This window comes from Schistosoma mansoni, chromosome 3 (genome assembly GCF_000237925.1).
Source record: "Schistosoma mansoni strain Puerto Rico chromosome 3, complete genome".
NCBI classification, from domain to species: Eukaryota; Metazoa; Platyhelminthes; class Trematoda; order Strigeidida; family Schistosomatidae; genus Schistosoma; species Schistosoma mansoni.
This window is the reverse complement of record NC_031497.1, coordinates 16,950,896-16,971,901: the sequence shown is the minus strand read 5'-3', so window position 1 is coordinate 16,971,901 and position 21,006 is coordinate 16,950,896. Positions and strand designations below refer to the sequence as shown.

At 32.7% G+C, this 21,006-nt stretch overlaps 1 protein-coding gene across 1 annotated transcript in view; it reads right to left on the bottom strand.

Moving 5' to 3' along the window:
• Positions 1-1,641: 1,641 nt before the first annotated feature.
• The window catches only part of Smp_169780 (putative smad), a gene marked incomplete at both ends in the record, with an annotated part of 22,390 nt that continues 3,025 nt past the window's right edge, over positions 1,642-21,006 (bottom strand). Inside the window, 4 exons of the mRNA XM_018799438.1 lie at positions 1,642-2,371; positions 2,675-3,206; positions 4,549-4,776; positions 16,523-16,659. Coding sequence (XP_018651227.1) covers positions 1,642-2,371; positions 2,675-3,206; positions 4,549-4,776; positions 16,523-16,659 — 1,627 coding nt within the window. The remainder of the gene's footprint in view (positions 2,372-2,674; positions 3,207-4,548; positions 4,777-16,522; positions 16,660-21,006) is intronic.

The following is a 21,006-nucleotide window of genomic DNA, read 5'->3' as shown; positions in this document are numbered from 1 at the left end:
TTAGAGCAGATTTCAGGCATGGATAACCACCGCTTTCGTCGATGCTACTTTAAATAGCATAGTAGTCGGTTACAAAACGTTTAGGGACAACCACATCATGAAAATATATGGATTCACATAGTCATTGACTGTTGTTGTGATCTGTGCCAAATGGTTTAGACTTCTTCGTTGAAGTTCACCTTATTAAGGATTTTTCTGTGTTAATTTGAAATGCGACAAATATTCAAAGTTAAAAATCTTTGAGTCGTACATTATTTACATTTGTCTATTCGACAATACGGTCTAGGATGTTCACAGATCTTCAAACTGCTTGGAAGAGAAAACAACTCGATGTGCCTAATTACTAGTTGCTTCATGGTTTGTATATTACAATTGGAATTGATTGTTATCTTAATCGACAATGAAATATGAGATTTTCCTGTCAGTATCAACAGGCATCTCGAGCTGAGTATATTACGCTAACTGAGTCCTTTCACACGAACTTAAGAGTTATCTGAAGTCAATGAATAAAATTTGGAAGAAATAACTTTACAGGGTATACTAGTAGTGTAAGTCTAACGGATAAATTGAAACTATATTCAGTTTCCTTAGGTCAGTCTTATGATTCATTTAGATAATTAAGAAATTGAATGCTCTTATGATAACTGAACAGACAGAAACTGACTAAACACTTCGATTATTCAGAAAATTATTTAAATTGGTCGTCTTACTGGAGAAAATCTAACACAATTGTTGACTTTTCAATTCTCAATGAAGGTGTAGCGATCAGAATACCATCAGTTTTAAGTATAAAATCACACTTGCCAAGAATACACAATGTTTAGTGATAACAGTTTGATTATGTAATACAGTATGTGGTTTGAGGAAAATAAGAATACTACTATGTAGGAACCATCCGCTGAATAAGACAGTATTTTTATGGGCTGGAAATGAAGATGAATCAAAAATACACCTCAAAAACAAGTCACAAAACCTAATTAGAGATATTAAAATAAAAAAAACAACATAAGTCTTCAATATCTCTGTCATCAGCCTCAAAGATCCATAAATCCATAATTATTTTACGATAATGGTCGAAATAAGGCACACAAAAATAAGTTGTAATTTACTCAATTTTACATTTTAAAATAGAAAACCTTTACATTGACTACTCCTCAAATACGTCCAAACTTTCCCAAAAATTAAATAAAAAACACCTTTACTGCTCAGAAATTTTATAATACAAAAACTAATCACTTAGTAAAATGCATAAGTATGCAAAGAATATACATGAGATCATCCAGAGTATCATCACGTAAAAAAGAACACATTCACAAATGCTAACGTAATCATTCTTACTGTATTAGTTAAAATGAAGAGTATAAGGACATAAATATATCACAGTACAGATATTGTGAAAACACTTCTGCAATTATTGAATACTACGTTTTACTCATTATAATTAGTATTAATCGAGTAGCATAAAAACTGATCACAAAGAAGATGCCAATAGTTAAGTGGCACATAACGGTTCCTTACTATTTACACATGTTATGTATATACATATTTTTCATTAAATCACAATAATAACAAGAAAAATAAGCAAAAAAGAGAGAATAGATAATTATGATATCGGGAAAGAAAATTATTTTCTACAATTTCTTATTTGTTTGAAATGAATACAGGAAACAGATGTTCTAAATTAATCCACACCTCTAAACGTGCTGGACAATGTGTAACATCTGGTCGACGATATGATGGTCCCCAACCTTTACCTAAACTTATATGTATAATCGGATTTTTGCATAGATTGTTGTTTTTTGCCCACAAATGAGTTTTGTGCAACTCGTCAAAATCTATATTATTACTATTATTGCTATTACCACTTAAATTACTGTTGTCGCCATTATGGTTGTTACCGGAATACTGACGATAAGATGATGATGACGCCGAAGATGATGAAGAAGAATGTTGTTGCAACCAGTTTTCGTAAGATGAAAGATCGAAAACCAATAGAGAATAACCAGCTGGTACACGGTATACAGGTCTATCAACAAGAAAGTCTTCAGCACTACTATTAAGCGATGAAGAAGAAGAGGAAGAACAATTAGCATTATGAAAATGAAAACAAGGTGATGATACAAATATAGGTAAGTTTGTAGCCAACGCTTGATTACTTAACCATACACAACCATAAGTGGTAAGTGTAAGCGAAATACCCTGGCTGCCTAAACGACAACATTGTTTCCAACCAGAAGATGATTTATACATTGATGAATGAACAATTAAATTTGGTATAAGAGATGTATCGTTGAATGAATCCACATAATTATAACACTTTTTGCATTGTTTTGAAGATGACCTGATGACACTACTGTTATTACCACTAATCCTATTCGTATGACAAGTAATAGAGGGAGTGGTCGAATTATTCTTGAAGAGTTTATTACTACTTCTATTACAATCTGATTTACAATTATATTTTACATGATTTGATTGATATAAAGTTAGTAAAGATAAATATATATCATCATTTTGAGATTTACTCCTATAATTTGAATGATTTTTCTTATGTATATGTGCTTGTTTCGGAGATGAATATAATTTGTCCTTTACATCATTATTATTATGATCATTATCATTAATATTAACATCATTGTAGACAATGTTTAATTTACGATTTGTAATTTGATACCATCTACGTCCAACATGATGATGTGATTCCCAATAGGAAATATTTGCCCACGGTTTAAGGTAATGTAGAGGAGAGGGAGAAGAAAGACGACTATGTAAGTCAGATTTTTCATTATTTATTGTAACAGAATGATCGTTGATAGAAATGAATCGGTTAAAGTGTAGATTAGAATTTTGTAAAGAACTATCATTTATAGGGTTTTTAGAAGACAATATGAAACTACAACTATGCATTTCATCATCAGAACTACTTATAGATGTCGTAGTAGTAGTAGTTGTTGTTGGCGGTGGTGTTGTATGATTGAAATCTTTAGATGGAACCAAGCAAGTAGATAATGTAAAATTTGTATTGTCTCTCAATCTCTTCCACTTGGTTAAAGATGAAACAGAATTCATTAAATTCATGTGCAATTTTTGTTGCATTTTATGGAGAAAATGAGGTGACCAGTAAGTCAGTTTTGTTTTAGCATATGTATCATGATTGGTAAGCAACGGAGCTGAAGAATTATTTGTAATTGAATCATATGATACAACTAAAGAATTAAAAGGGAAAATACAAGTATTCATAAATGATGCACCAAACAGGATAGGATTACTTGTAAAATTATCGAAATTAAATAGTCACAGGCTTAAAGAGTTCTTAATGAAACTTCCAAAAGCGAATGGATGAAAATTTGGTCATATCAAGGTTAGGAGTAAGAGATTAATTCAAAGCTGAAAACATATATGTCATACATCTTTAGCCGTCGCCTACCCGGATAAACTATTTAATATGATGGAGTGGTGGTTTAGTGGTTAAGACGTTCGACTTTCAGTCATTAAGCTCAAGGTTCAAAATCTCTTCGTCTAATTCAGTTTGAGCAACCACGTAGCATCATTAACCTCCACACTTAGAGAGTGGCTCGTACCCAAGTGTCTAGCGAATATGAGTCAATTAAATCGAAAAAACCCAGAAAATCTATCTGGAATATGAGATGACAACAACAAACCCTTTAAAGAAAACTAGGATATCTTGAAACTGTGGTTTGATTAACAATTGGATTAAACGCTTAGTAATTTCACCATTTTGCTTCCAATCATTGGGCTGTAGGTTCAAACTGCATTAAAGTTCTGCTTAGGATAGCTGGCCGATATTATTAGTCTTTATTAGCCAAAAAACATGGCTTAAAGCCAATTACATAAAAATGTACTTTGATGCTTATTTGAGCAAATTAATGATAGATTGCTCTTCAAACAACTGAATTGGTCATATTTAAAAAGAAAACTATATATGTACAAGGACTATCCTTCCATCTGAACAAAAACGATTACCACGAAAGCGTAATACAAGCCTGAACTGAGAAGCAATCTTGCCATTTTTTTTTTACCAGTGATTGTCTACTACAAAGGATACCGTATTAACGCTATTCGGTATTTATTTAAACCATAGACCTATCGATATATTCGGCTTTATAAACATATTAGTGTATTATTTATGTTCAACAAAATTTGAGGTGTCCTAAACTCTGAATTACTAATGTTATTTGTCTTTAATATATCAAGGCGCAATCGTCAAGACACTGTAGTATTACAATCTGTGTTAATCGGTAGTTATCATCAACACATAGCAGCAAACAGAAAGAATAAAATGATATAAAAATGATTATGAAGACATACTGTTTATACCGAATATCAGAATTTCACAACCACAATTTAATAATCCTCAGCACCATCAAGTTATGTAAGCAAATTACTTTCAAGATGGTCTGAAATATTGTGCATTTATTCAATAGAAAAACTAACAATATAAGCAAGATTTTGACAATAAAGTAAGTGCAATACATACCACTATAAAATTGACAACAAACTAGAGCATATATATGTATATCACCCTACCTGAATCATATGACTGATCCATCCGAATTGATGAGATTTGTGTTTCTGCAGATGTCGATTCTGTTGACGATGAGGAAGATGATAACAACGAAGATAATGTAGACGGTGGTAGTAATAATGGCATCATATCCTTAGGATATTCTGAACCAATATTGAGTCCCTTAACGTGAGATTCATGATTACTACAATTTGGATGATTAATATGTTTTAATCCCAGACAAACAATATCTGTAAAATTAAAGGAATGGAATGAAATATATTAGCGAAATAATTCGATGTAGTGAATATTTTATTTTATGTAACTCAGCAAGAAAATATGTACTCAACTCTTAGCTATCTCTTTTGTTCAATATTAAGTGACTTGTTAAGTGGTTATTAATAAATATAATCTTTAACATTCATTGTGGTGTCATTATTAGTGAAACTTCATAGGTTAATATTCCAAGATAACTACACTGAATGCATTCACCTAAATGATATCAGAGGCTCAGATCGTGAAAACTAAACCTTGAAGAATAACTAAATTGCAAAAATACTCCAGAGATAATTGGTTTTAGTTACATACTATACATTTCACTAAATGTCCAATGAATTCACTTATTATAATATACTAGATAGAAAAGATAAACAAACCCCACTATTACTTTATGATTTGAGTAGTCTTTATCTAACAAAAGGTTTTATGTACATAATCCCAAGTAAAAATTACGGTTCTTCCTACTTAGAACAAACATGATCTTATAATAAAGTGTTAGGAATTAATCAAACAAAGTATTTAAAATCTCTACCTAAATATTATATGATTACGCAGTCAAGCACATTTCCATACATTTAGTTTTAAGTATAAACTAAAGCTATCAGACACCTACTGTAGAAAGGGATGACAGAAAAAAAGTCGCTAAAAGAGAATACAACTAATGACGAAGAACGCGGAGAAAAATAATAGTTAATGTAAACAGAACAATAATAAAATAAAACTCCATATCTATTGAGAAAAATAGGAAGATGCATATAAACTATTGTGATATAGTTTTTACACTCGGCTAAATCTTACATACGTTTAAATAAATCATCAAAACAGATCTGCAATTATCTTTAAAACATGTAAGTTTATAACTAGACTTCACATTGAATTGTAAGATTTTCTAAATTAAAAATAGAGTATACACAAGATATGTACAACTGTAGTGCAAAACTATTAATCAAAATAAGATGATTACAAGTAATAAGCGATAGTAACTTTATTATGTAATTAAGAGAACGGTAAACTAATATATACTGAGTTATTTTAGAGAATAAGACGAATTCTTACATTGATATACGTTACGAACTCACTAATCTGTAAGTTCACAGTCTAAATTACAAATGAACTTCAGAAGTGTTATTTGTCGCGAATTGGTATGAGTTTGGGTATTAGTGAAAACCGTAAAGGCTTCAACGCCCATCTTGTCTTAGAATAAGACTCCCTAGGTATGAACACCAGTGACTCTATCAGAGATAGAAACCAGGACCTTGTAGTCTCCAGGCAAGTGTGATACTTTTAGGCTGGTGGGATGGGAAACCAAGTGATTTACCTTTCTAAATTCGCATATGTATCTGGTGCCCTTTTGTACCAATATGTATGTGTTTAAATAAATAAATCAATAAATTCTAAATTCGGATAATCGTATATGTGTTGGTGACTAACTTAGAAATGGGTCTCCGAGGTTCTATTCGAAACTTGTAGGCCATGGAGTCCAACTATGTTGAGACTGGAACAGTCATTACCGACAGGATTGTATAATTGTCACTCTATATGGCGAAACGATTGAGACTATTTCTGTAAACCACTGTATTTTAACTCAATGGTCTAAAACTAAGGAAATCAGTGCAAGACCTAAAGACCCTTGTTTCTATCCCTGGTGGGTTCATTGTTTCAAACTTATAAGAAGACTGAAAAGAAGACGAAATCGCTGTCCATTATCCCCTTGTTTACAACGGTAAACCAAATGACGTCAGTCCGTGATGAAATTCTTTTACATATCAAAGTAATTTTCACAACACTAAATCAAACTTCAGGTGTAAAAGGAGGCGATTAAATTGTCGGAATTTAAAAAAGAACGACTTATATAAAGGAAACATACCTAGAAAAAATACATTTCAACAACGCAAAAGTACTTACTCTATTAACGTTATTAAAACCCTGTAACCAAATACAAGTTTATGGTCCAAATTTTGACCTACGGACTGTTTACACTGGAATAGGCAAAGGAAGCTCCGAACCTTTGAAACAACTCTCACATACATAGACTTATGAACAATCACTTCAAATAGAAGACATCAGCAGCACAACCAAGAGCTTTGTTAATGACTGCGATAGACAGTGTACGGATAAAAAAGGGATCCAAAGTACTTTAGATATTAAGATGAAAATCCTGAGCTCTTTTTATTAGATTATAGTTGGACAAACTTCCAGAGCTTGAAATTATCAGGAATGCTCAATTAACCCATTAGTCACCATATATTAGCACTCGAGAAATACATTATGTATGTTGTATTTGTAACAGATTCATCTCAGTCGGGTTATCATTTAAAACCACGGAGCACTGAATAGATGTTTCATCATGGTATGAGACATTTTAACAATGTGCATTTACCACGTCGTTAGGAATAGAAACCAGGGCCGGGAAGCCCAAAAGCGAACACCAAGCAACTAGAACCAATGGATATGGCTTTCCGAACGAAGATCGATTTTGGAAGATGAAACTAACAAATGAAAACAACCTATTCTACAAAAACACTTCAACTAAACGTTTTCTGTTATTAAACATTAAAATAAGAAATTAACTAACAAATCTAAATAATTATTATCATTAGAGAAACTACAGGTAATTACTTTGTTAGTGTAAAAATGTAAACCCTGTTAGCTTTCATTATGAGTTCACTGATGCGTGAAAATTAAAACAATTATTAAAAAAGACACTCCAAACGTAGTCAGATTACATTACGGTTACACTAAAATAAAAGGCTGATTATTATTTGGCTCTTCAAAATAAAACCTGTTCTAAGTACAGGAAAAATTAGTTGACATTGATTCTATTCAACTATATATAGCATAAACGATATGAGGTCATTGCGATATAGAAATAACTTTGTTTTCTTTGGATATGGTTATTGTATTCCGTTACTACTATTACGTGAATGAAAAGAGCTAACATCAGAAAAAACTGACTCATACTCTCTGTGCTTTTTTTCACCGAAGAGAAATGATAAATTATATATATATGTATATATATATATATATATATATATATATATATGAGGGTGGGCTTGGTCTAGCCAGCAAATCTGCACATCTACAACAAACAGGCATACTTAGAAAAAACGGAACAAATGACAACCGAAAACACCACCATGAATGACACATATGAATAAACTGGCGCCAACAACAACGAGAAAAAAACTAAAGTAGACAACGCGTAAAGAGTATAAAATCTTATCTTTAATTCATCAAATTATATAAAGGTCAATAACACGGAGCTAATGATCGTAATAGTAATGTATAATATACAAACGAAAACAACGGTGAAGAAAGCTCCCACCCTCCTTGCAGTTCACACACCTACACACAAAACATACATTAGTATACAATCATAGACACGAAGAAGCATATACAATGGACTCCTTTTAGTAAAAGTGAGATGAGAAACAGTAAGACTATTATGATTAGTTATGATAAAAGTGGTACTATAATTGACCATAGCCACTAATACTAAACTATATCTATCTCTATCTTATTTATATGAAACTATTATTTTTCTTTTGCACCAATTATTGTGTAAGACAATAACAAGTATTAGAAAAAGAAAGGAAATTCAGTAAGACATACAGAAAATATCATAGTAAAAAGTTTACGTTATTCTTTCCTACAACGGAATCGGTAATAAGCAAATGAGGAAGAAAGAAAAAATTCAGTCTAATAAAGTATTATATATACAATCATGCACAAATACATAAATAGACAAAAGAGTTCACTGACGAGTTCAAAATATAAAAATTTAAATGGTATATAAACATATTTGTCTGGTGAACATCATCATGCATCTGTTCACATTAAAACAAATGAATAAAAACCAAATCCAAAAATTATGATAAATATATATATACCGAACTATTTGAGGTGAATAAAATTATGTATGTATATAAATCTTGAGTAGTTGTGAAGTCATATAAGAGAAAAGTAAGTGAGAAATCTTCAGTAACAATTTTAAGAAAATATCTATTCACAGAAGTGATGTATACCGACAGATGGAATGTTCAGATAACAATTTACCAAAATAAAACTTTACTAAGTGTTAAACATTATCAAAGGTCAGAATAGTCAGTCAATGAAAAAGAATTTATTTATAATAAATATTAATTATTTGAATGGGTTACTAAGTCATTTTTATAGTTAATAATCTCCACAAAAACCCCCTCTGATAATAATAATAATCATATGTTCACTAGTGACTGACTTCGAGAGGTAAATTCAGGAGTTCTAGTGAGAAGCAGTGACCAGTGGAGTTCAAACCACGTCTGTTGTGAGATATCAACTCACTGAAGACAATTAGTGAACGGTTGCTCAACTTCGTGGATTGGCTGGAGTTAGACATAAACACCATGGGATGCCGGCTCAGTGGTCTATCGGTTAAGTGCTCTGGTGTGAGACTGGTAGATCCTGTGTTCGAATCTCGTGAGGCGAGGTCGTCGATGCGCACTGCTGAGAACTCCCACAATAGAACGGAACGGCCGTCCAGTGCTTCCAGGTTTTCCCTGGTGGTCTAGCTTCAATTGACTCACGCTTTCAACTATGAAAATACTAAATCTCCACAAAAACCTCTTCTGATAGTAATTAATTTATTGTTTTAATAGGTTTGTTTCATAACGAACCGATATTAACTGAAGAACAACTATTGATAATTATGGAGCAGTGAATAACTGTTCTTTTAGTATCACTTATGCCTTAGAAAAATGAATCCGTATCTCAAAAATGGATCACCTTTAGATGTTTGACCAAAACTCACGAATTAACACAATCACTTTAGCGTACATTATGCAGAGATTAAGATAAAACAGAGAAAGAAGGCGAATTCAATACCTTCTAAAAAATAAATTGCACTCAACATGACAGATATTATACATTGAATGATGTAGAGTCTCCCTCCAATAACGCAAACATGAAGATAAACTGACTGTAAAATGATATAACATGTCGTCGTTTACATCAAAGGATGGAGACAACCCCGGACACGAATATACTTGAGAAAAGGTCAAAATTCTGGAAGCATGGTATTCAGGTCAACCTGCAATCAAGAGGTAATATTGACATAGACTTTATTTGTCAATCTTTAGAGTAAAGGCCATACAGTCACCTGTTCATAACCCGATCAAACCAGGATATCAACAGAAATAAAAAGAAAAATGAGACCAATAATACATGGGAAGATATATAATGAAAGACTAAGTCACTAGAACAAGTTTATTTAACACTTGTGAAATAACATGACAGTTTATATGTACCTAAAGTAAGCAGTGATGATTCTGCGTAGGACAGTGATGAGAGCTTTCCAATTACATTACTAAGCTCAGAGAATAAAACGTGATTAATATTATCCAACTTAAGTATGAATTTCTTTCCTTTTAAATTATTCGTGCAAATGTAGGATGTTTTTCAACTGTACTAACAATCACATGCTATAGGTGGGCCTGAGTCATTTGTTATTTAAGTTTTCAAGCATATTTTCTTGTTTCATTAACTCTCTCATTGTTTACTTAAATAAATAGTTTGCTGTCGTTATACTGTTTCAAAATTGTGACAGTTAACACTAATGAACTTAATGACTAAATTCTAAACTTGAACAACTGATTTTTTTATTTGATAGTTCAAAGAAAAGTGTTTAAAAAAAGCATGATGCTCGATGCTCAATTTTAACTCTAGTTCGTTAAAAGAAATGTAAGGAGATTGAAAACCCCCTGTATTACTTATTTCATTAAAGAAAAAAAATTAGTTTACAGAAATATAGAACGGGACTGTTTTTTTGCTTGCATAGAATCAAAATTTATGTTGTTGACTAAATCCATTGTTTAGTACTTGTTGAACACTCTAGTGAATATAATCAATTGCATCTCCAACCGAATCATCGTATTTCCCTTTCAATATTTATTAGTTCTAAATATTTTATTAGTATAGTGGTTTGTGGAGATTGTTGAATTTTCATAGTTAACATCACGAACCATTAAAAACCAAGAAGTACTGGACACACGTTTCGTCCCGACACGGGACTTCTCAGAAGTATGCACCCACAACCCCACTGAGGGTCCAACGCGCCACCTTTAGTCTCGTGGAGAGCTCTTGGTCTCTAGACAATGCAGCCGGCATCTAATGGTGTAAGTATCCAACTTCAATCACTTGACGACCATCATATTCACTAATTTCAACTGGACTTCTCAACTGTGTGCAACGATAATCTTCTGATTTGTCATTTTAAGCATAAAACAAACAGAGCTAAGATTAAATATGCCTATTTTTGTACATTTGCAGAATTTGGAAAGGATTAGTGTAAAAATTAGGAGTAGTAATTCTACTGAATGAATAATTTAAAAATGTGCCCATATATATCCATATATTGCGAAAAGACTTTAAGAAAAAGAAATCACCAAATCCATATTCATATAGAGAGAATTAAAAAAAAAGCAACTTTAATTTTTTTTGGTTTTCATTTATATTTCAATCGAACTCTTCACCTGTTAATATTAGCTTAACCACCTGTCCCTCACAAAACATCCTTCGTATCTACGTACCACCTAGAACATAGTAATGTTTAAATTATTAAATATGAAAAGTTATTCAATTATAATATGTTCAATTATAATTGGGATACCTGACCACATTGTCTCTTTAACTCTATCCACTTTATCTTATTTTATTAGTGTCGCCTTTTGCTATTTTTCCTTTATCATATTTAAAACACGAAAAAACTGCGACGCAATCATAGTAGAGAAAGTAAATGGAACAGAATGAAACATTGACAGCGGTATCCCTGTTTTATTTTTTTTTCAAGTGTTCACCAAAATCTATCTAGTCTTTCAAAACTTTTTTCGAAATTCTTTTTACCAGTGAAACCGACTCCAAACGATAATAATAATACGAATAATATGAACTACGGCAATAGCGATTATATATATATATATATATATATATGTAAAAACAAATAATATGCGAGCAATTAACAAACTAGTAATCATACAGTGATAGTTATATAACAGATAAATGATGCAATGACATTTGTGGTCATGGTTGTCGTTAGTGTCGTCGTCGTGGTAAATGAGTAAGTGAGTGATGGATTAAAATCTAGACATTAAAAATGAGAAAAAATATATTTACTTTATATAATTTGCGCTGGTTCACTTTCTAACCCTATGAGAGTTTCTCAGTAAAGTTTCAGTATGTATAAATATATAAATAAAGTGAATTATCAGAGCTTATTTCACTAATGTGGGGAAATTACTTAAATGATAAGCACAGGACGCCCTGACTGTAAAACTTGGCTCCAAGTTACACCCCATATATATAAATACGTAAAGTGGCGCCGAAAGCTTTTACAGTTTGGCGCCATTCACTATCTAGTTTTGCCCTCACAAGTAATGACACCTGGCACCAAATGGGTGCCATTTAATGGCGACAGAAAATGAGACAAAAGATTTTTGGTTGCCTGGGTATATGTATGTGAGTGAGTTTGTGTGTAAAGTGGGGTGAGGGAGAGAATAAGTGGTAATGTTGACAAAACCTAAATATATGGAACAGCAACAAAATACTTAAAACTCCACATTATTATTAACACAATAAATTGTACATTATATATATATATATATATATATATATATATTACTTTTAAAATAGCAGTGAGAAAATTTCTGTTATATTATAAACAACACAATTTGACATTGAAATTTATGCAACATACTTAATACGATATATGCCTATCCGCATGTGCAACTATATATGTATATATATACACATATATATGTCACAAAAATTTTGACATTATTTCAAGTCAATTTTTAAACAGTTATAATACAGTACACACACACTGAATTCGAGTGTTTACCGTATATTTAAAGTAATTTTAAATATCCCACATTATTGCTTCATACATGCACACATAAAAACAAACATATAAAATAATAAACGATATGTTGGGCTCTTGGTTTGAATACTGTGAGAAACCCAAACACTAGACTTCATATGTTCGGTTTAAGCTTGAAATTTTACTTTTATATTTTAAAAGAAGTAACTTTATGTAAAGTTTGTGTTTGCAGAGAATTGTCTCATGTGTGTGTTTGTGTACTTATTTATCCGAATACTTATCCAAATAACTTATTCCCCCCCTTATATATATATATATATATATATATATATATATATAGAGAGAGAGAGAGAGAGAGAGAGAGAGACTAATTACGAGATAAGCAATCCTTCTCAGAAATGCAAACTTAATGATAGGTACTTAACAAACATAACCAATTTACTTGTTACTAGTACCACCACTGCTACAACTGAAGTAATCATGAATATTATAACTAAATTCAATTGTATAGAAAAGACGGCAAAGGATTATCACAATAAAATTTGTAACATCAGCAAATCAAAATGATGAGTGACAATCACGAGCCGATCGGATTGGAATATCATAATTTCAAAAGATTAGGAATTCTTCACAGAGGTTAAATACTATGGGTTTAAATCTGAGAAAAACTACAGATGAGTATTGAGAAAAGAAAAGACAGACTACAATATTTGGCCAGTCTTAGCTAGTTTTTAATAATATTCTAATTAATATACAAAGTACCAACGAAACCCACTCACCCGTGTCACAAAAGAGGCTTAACTAATCGAAAGTTAAGCACGTTTTGATGTTTTAAGATTCTAATGGGTAACAACTAGCTTGAAATAAAAAAACTCTAAATATGGGTGGCCAACAGGCTCATGAACATTACTATCTATGGTATAATTTAGAAATGACTAAAACGAATTCCAGTCAGCTACAACGTAGGACTACGTACATATAAGCATTGGTCCAAGTTGCTATACCTCATTAGCACTACAGGATGAACACCAAATTCATAGAAGTAGTTACTTCAATGGTATAAATACATAAAAGATAGATTGTGTATAAGGATATAGTACAGGAAGAAAGAATAAGTCCGTAGATAGAAAGTTATAAAGTAATTTTAACTCCACGATTTAAGGGAATACAGAGAGTGTATACACCTGCGCCATTGTGATCGATTCTAAATCATGACACACAGAGTCTTCAAATACTGGTTACGATAGTCGTGCAGAACCAAACCAAGTAGTCTACATCTACCAACATGGCTCAGACCAGAAGTTAATGACTTTAAGAACTGACGCCACGTTTTTGGTCTGGCCGCCCCTAAATCTCTTCCAACCGTCTCCAACACTAGTCAGTATTGCGCGTTATGGTAATCGGTGATTCGGCATGCGTAATACGTGGCCTAACCATCTCATTCGATGCAGATTCGCAACCTCATCAGATGATTTACCACTATATTCCTTGATACCTTACGTCTAACCTCACAATACTTACCCAGTGATCCCAGTAGATCCAAGCGATATTTCTAAGGCATCTGTAGTCAAATACTAGTAACTTACAAGTATCTTCCACTCTTAATGGCCATGTTTCACAGCCGTAAAGTAGAACAGAGCGAACTGTTGCCGAGTATACTCGTCCCTTAATTGATAGACGGATATCTCGTCTTCGCCATAGGTGACGTAAGTTGGCAAAAGCCAAACGAGCTTTTTGAATCCGTGCAGAGATTTCGTCAGACACCAACCCATTAGGGCTGATCAGACTTCCAAGATAAGTGAAGTTGTCGACGCGTTCGACTACTTCACTCCCTATCCTTAGTTCAGGTGTTGACGCAGGCCGATCCTGGAGCAACAACTTGCATTTAGATGGGGAGAAACGCATTCCAATCATCCTGGTATTGTTGCTCAGTGCTAGCAAAAGACTCTGCATTTTGCCAGCGTCTTCACCAAACAGGAGAATATCATCTGCGTATTATATTATCAATCAACAGCTTACATATTGAAAAAGAGGAATGCAAACATAATATCTTTGCATTGCTGACTGAAGAATTTACAGGACTGTGTTTTGCCCTCGAATATAACCAGATTTCCGGCATACTTCAACTCGACAAAAGAAATCTCTAGTGAAAAATCATTCAGTCGTTGAGAATTCGAACGAACAAAATCATGAACAAACATTAATGCTTGCAAGAAAATCTAGTGAACATATAGATTCAAGATTATTCATACTTCATGTTGTTTACTTTTTTAATCCTAAAATTTATATAATACACGGATAATTGTAAACGCAAATTAGTACGATAGTTGATTAGTTACGCTGCTTGGCATTTATGTTCATTATTTGAACAAAATATTTACATTTACGGACGTGTTTTGTTCTGTTTATGATTAAATTTTAAAGCAAATATAAAAATGAAGACAATGAGACATTAAACTTTCAACATAAAAGATTTATTATGATTAATTTGTTAAAAGTCAGCAATTATAGAAAAAAATAATGTCAAATAGAATGTCTAACAGTTTCGTAACGGTAAAGTGTTTAAGATTTCATTGTACGAATAAAATTGAGAGGAATCAAAATAACAAGACAGTTAGATAATAATAATAATTTAACACTGATAAGTTCAGACGAAACAGGACACAAAATACATAAAGAAGGAAATTGAAACATATTGATAAACCAAGGTATCTAAGAGAAAGACAACAAAAAGATGCATCTTCATTGCTTTGATTAACTTTGCATCATGAATCAAAACTCAAAAGATTTAGTCATTGGTACCCACTGGCTAAATCAGTCTGCGAACCCAAATTCCACCTACTAGACTACTGATGAATCAAACCTTACTTCATTTATCTCGATTGAGTAATTGAATAGTAGTAACGTTAGTTCTTAAACACTAAGTGTATAAATCAAAACTGAGTATATCAATCTATAATTGAATGGTAAACGTAAATAAAAGATCCTAGTGATGAAATAAACAAAATAAATTATAATGGTGAAATTCATTTAGATTTTATTAACTGTAAAGCATTTCCTGATACACAACCAATCATTATTTTACGTTAAAGCTAATAATAAGAGCGAAACAAAAAATAAAAATATTCGAGTCTTAAATATTTTAGTAAAATTTTATCTTGAAAATAGAGTAGCAAGTTTGAAGCTTTCTGTTAACAAGATCATTTTTATCGGCCTTAAAACCAACATACAGTTGCATATACATCAATATTTTTTTCTCTAAATAAGCATAATAATACAAATTATCAACATTCATGTGTACAGACGATTAATGATCATTTTAGTTGTATAGAAATGTTTGAAGATATCATTTAGTGCTGCTAATTAACACGATTTATACCATCAACCCAAGGTTATTCATAGATCTCGAGCAAAGTATGGATCGATTAGAAAAGTGTAAGCTGAGTTTAACCTTCTTTTAAGAAATATAACCAATTAATAAAATATTATATATGAAAATTATATTTGAAATAATCTCAGCGATTGAAAGTTGAATAATTCCAACATTTCGTCCAGTAAACTTGTCTGGATTTCATCAGGATAATCTCAATCGCTGAGAATATTTCAAAGATAATTTTCACACATGTTTTCTCTATACTTGGTGCCCAATTTCTGTAAAACTATTCGTCCTTATATTGACGAATATTCGTACAAATTAATAAAATATGTTAATTCTTTTTAAAAAAACTATAATCTGAATCTTGAGCTTGTGAAATATGTATCTATTCTCGATATACCTTTAGTGATAGTATATATATATATATATATATATATATATATATATATATATATATAGCCTTATACTACACAAAATAAAGACTAATTACCTGGATCTGAAGAATATTTTGAACAGTGAACTTTTTCATTAATTTTATCTTGAATAAGTACTCGACTCCAATGGTAGGGATTTAAACAAATTTGTGAGTTTGTATGCTTTTCTGAAAACTGGCAAGGTCCAATCCGTCTGTATAGAATGAAAAAATGAAGTTGAAACTGACTTCAGACGAAATAAGTTAGTGTATTATTATGAGACTGAAAGGGTAGCAACTTTTACATTACTCAATCGATATTTAATTCATGAACAACTTGAAATGTATGGTTTTGAATTAAAATATTTTTACAATGGTTGAAAATGAGCAAGTGAAACTTTACTAAACAGTAAATTGTAAGATTTTAATGAAACAACATATTGACTGTAACGAATTAAATATAGTGCTAACTAAAAATGGTCAGGTGGCATAGTAGGTTGAATAACAGGATCGTGGACTCTAAACATCAACAAAGAAATTAATTTAGACTATATTGACGAGTTGATGACAAATACATGCTTTGTTGCATGTTACAGTAGACGCAATAAATTTATGTGTAATTTTTGCTTGACGCAGAACATACACTCCTATCAAAGCTTTAGTTTAAGGGATCCAAAACTTATCATTAGGTTTTAGTTTCAAATGCCTCTCCAACTCCTTCAATTTCAATATTGTGCATATAACCCTTATAAGACCGGTTTGCTCCACCCTACACAGTGATCCCGTAATAAGGGAGCGATGATATTAACATAGTACTTATTCCTAAAAAACATGTCACAAATGTACAGCTGGATAGATTACAGTGTTGGTAAACTAGGGAATATTTCACTGGTATGGAAAAAAGTGGTTTTCTGACTAACTGATATCAGAGAAACATTAATATATCATCTACACATTAGTTTAATTACGTTACAGCAATCATAAAGGGCTTAGTTTTGTACACCAAAACTTAATTTACTCGCACTCAACTAAAATCATACACATCAAGATCACTAATAAGATAGTTAAATTAAAGGAGCTGAATATATACGTCTTTAAAATTATGGCAACATAATGAAACATAGTGTATAAATTAAATGATAGAAAAAACTCTGTTAGACGCCATCACAGATAGGGAGTTTGGCACTAGTTGTACTAAACATTAATTAAAATTGGTTATGATGTAAACTACTATGGTTTCATTTATTATGCGCTTTTCCAACTTGTTCTTTTAGTGAACAAACTACAACTTATTCACTAATAAAAGATGTGACTCTATTCACACATACAAGAAGCATATGTGCACACACATGTACACCCCCGAAGCAGACACAATCCTATAATGGAAAGAAATTCAGTTAGTTTTCGGATTAGAATACATTAAGGTCTTTTACAGGCGCCAGCGCTGAAATGTATATGTATTTACATATACGCAAATATAATCCACATGGAATCATTCAAATAGCAAAACGTAAAAACTAAAGTTCGATTTTAATCTAGAACAGCACACAGAAAATTTCGTTTTATTGCACTACGTCCGAAATAATTGCCTGTCTAAGAGGAATATGTTTTTCTTCTACCTCTATGTGATATCAAGCAAACTGTAAATGATGATAAAAGATTTATTTACGCCGATATTTATACACATAATCCCATAAGTAGATACTAGGTGGGCGACACATAATAAATGATCAGTCTAGAATGGCGGTAAATGGACTTGCACACGCCGCCAGCAAGCAGGAGCCAAACCACAGCGACCTGAGTCGTCAACCATACTAGTTCTCCCGATAATGTTTGAGCACATTTATACACTATATATAAACTAAGCAGTTGTTAAAACGATAATTAGTTTTATATTTATGCGAAGTAGCTTTCAAGAATTTTTCTATGATCAGTCAATATTTGCTCTGATAAAATAATAGCCATTTCATATATTCTGGTGTTTTTTCAATAACGGAAAATTAAATAAAGTTAGGTATATATATATATATATGAATCAGTGATAATCAAAAGGTGGACTAGTCCAAATATTTACTCATAGTGATAATAAGACTGGTGACAACAGCCGAAGTGAAATAGTAAATTTGACTAACGTAGTAACTGGTTTGAATACTTGAGTAGTAACTAATAATTTATTTGTTAAAAAAACTGGTTCACATAATTGGATACAAGCAACTAATTGAAATCTGTGAACACAGGTTTGCTGATTCGGTTTTGCAATGTGAGTCATCGTATAAAGATCACCAAAACTAGCCGGTTGCCCAAAACGAAGAGAGATTTCAAATCTACAACCGAGCTACTGAAATTTATTAACTAGTCGAAAAAAATATACTTGTAGTAAACGAGAAACCAGATGGAGTTGACCGATTTATTGTTTAATGCAAAATTACAGAATGCCTTCGTAAAATATGAAAACCATGCATTGAATACATTATTTTCAGATCTTCCTTCAAATGTCCTTTACATGCTTTACGATTCTTCCAATTCTGTTGTTATTATTATTGATTTCTGTTTTCCATCCTGTTCTCGTTAATTTAATCTTCTCAATCTTCTGTTGGCCAGCATTCCACATCCGATTGCTGCTACATACTACTTATATCAGTCGGCGTAAGTAGTATGCGCCACAAACACAGTAAATGGGGCTTAAAGTCTAATCAGGAAACCAGCATATGAAGACTAAATTATAAATGTTACATTTGGTTTTGGCAAGCTACAAAGGATAAATACTTCGAGACCAAACTAACCAGAATTTGTATCTAGTAAACACTAAATTTAGCATATTTGATCTAGAAAATGCTTTTCTTATGTGTGGCTTTAACATGCATGGATATAATTAATATGTAAACGTTCCGCCGTAAAAATATGACTATGCAAACTGTCTTCGTATAATCAAAAGCAGTTGGTCCATGAATAACAAATTTTCATTCTACACAAAAAAGGGAAAATTTATTTTCAAGTATTTTGTCTAGAAGAATATTTAAACTTGTAAGTGCGCCTGCGTACATTACCGGAAACTCAAGAAACTGAATATTTTGGACACTCCATTTACTAGAATTGTATGTATGAGTGTACAAAGCCATATGATTAAGAGGTCTTGTGAAATATAACACTTATCAACCCAATGATAAAATAATTGTCATCATGACTTTATTTTGTCGAAACAAGCTAGAAAGTGAGATCAGTGTGATTTATATAGGATCAGTTACTTTGTTTTAAATCAGGCTTATTTATTGAAATTATGAACCAAACAATTTTAGACCACCATATAAAAACCTGGAATAGCTGGATGGTCGCTTCATTCTAGGATAAGAATCTTCAGCCGTTCGCATCCACGACCCCGCACGTGGGACTCCAATCCGGGATCTTCGATTTCACGCGCAAACGTTTAACCTCTAGACCACTGAGCTGGTATACAATGATGTTACTGTCTAACTTCAACCAATCCACAATACTGCGTGACCATCTTCCATTATTTTCGTTGGGTAACTGCCTCACATCTAACACGGATTAGCTCCACTGGTTATGGCTTCTCACTAGAACTCTGGGAACTACCTCTTGGAGTTAATTGCTGGTGAGCACATAATACATTTTAGTGTAGAGTTGAGAAGATTCTTGAATTTCATTGTGCTCACTAATGAATAGCTTTGAGAGCTGATTCTCGGAGTTCTAGTGAGAGGTCATGACTAGTAGAGTTTAACTGTGTCGGTTGTGAGGCAGCTAACCACCGAAGACGATGGAAGATGGTCGCGCAGAGCGTGGCTAAGAAACCTCCGTAAGTATCAGATATACTAGTGGTCTATCTCAATTGATGAAAGGGAAACTAAATCAAAACTTTGAGTTAGATGAATAAAAGTTTAGAGTTTATACTACTAAGCTACAGCTCCAGAGAAAGCTATCTGAGTAATCTCATTAATTATGCCAATGAGAGGTCACTATTAGTAAGTAATGTGTAAAAGTCATGTAGAAACTGAACATTTTTAGTCGGCTCGCAGCATTATTCTAATATCCCCCAAATGCCCTGGTACGGCCGAGAGTGGGGAGAGTCCGCTCTCCCTCTCCAAATGCTCTCACATGGCCACGCGAATATATAGCCTCTGTCAGGGAAGTCCTACTCACTGCCTTCTCGTGGCACTACTGTTGTTTACGAAAGTGAGAGGACGAAAAGCGAATGTCCGGCGCTTTAACCGGGTTGGTGGACACGGAAAGTTCACCTAGGGGGGTTGGAAAACCCTGATTCCAAACCAATGGTGCACATGGGCTCCAGTATCCTGAAGGAACAAATGGCGTATGAACCAATCGCTGGTCACCGGCTACCATGGGACTGCATCTCCTTATGATGCTCCACTGCCTCGTGGGTTACTTATTTATTTATTTAAACATAAATATTGGTACAAGGAAGCACCAGATACATATGCGCCTCACAAATCCCATTCGATTTGTGTGAGGGCTGTGATACTGCCCAGGTGCCCAGACTGAAGCAGGTGGTTTTCTTAGGGGACCACACCCGAGCCTTTGACCTAAAG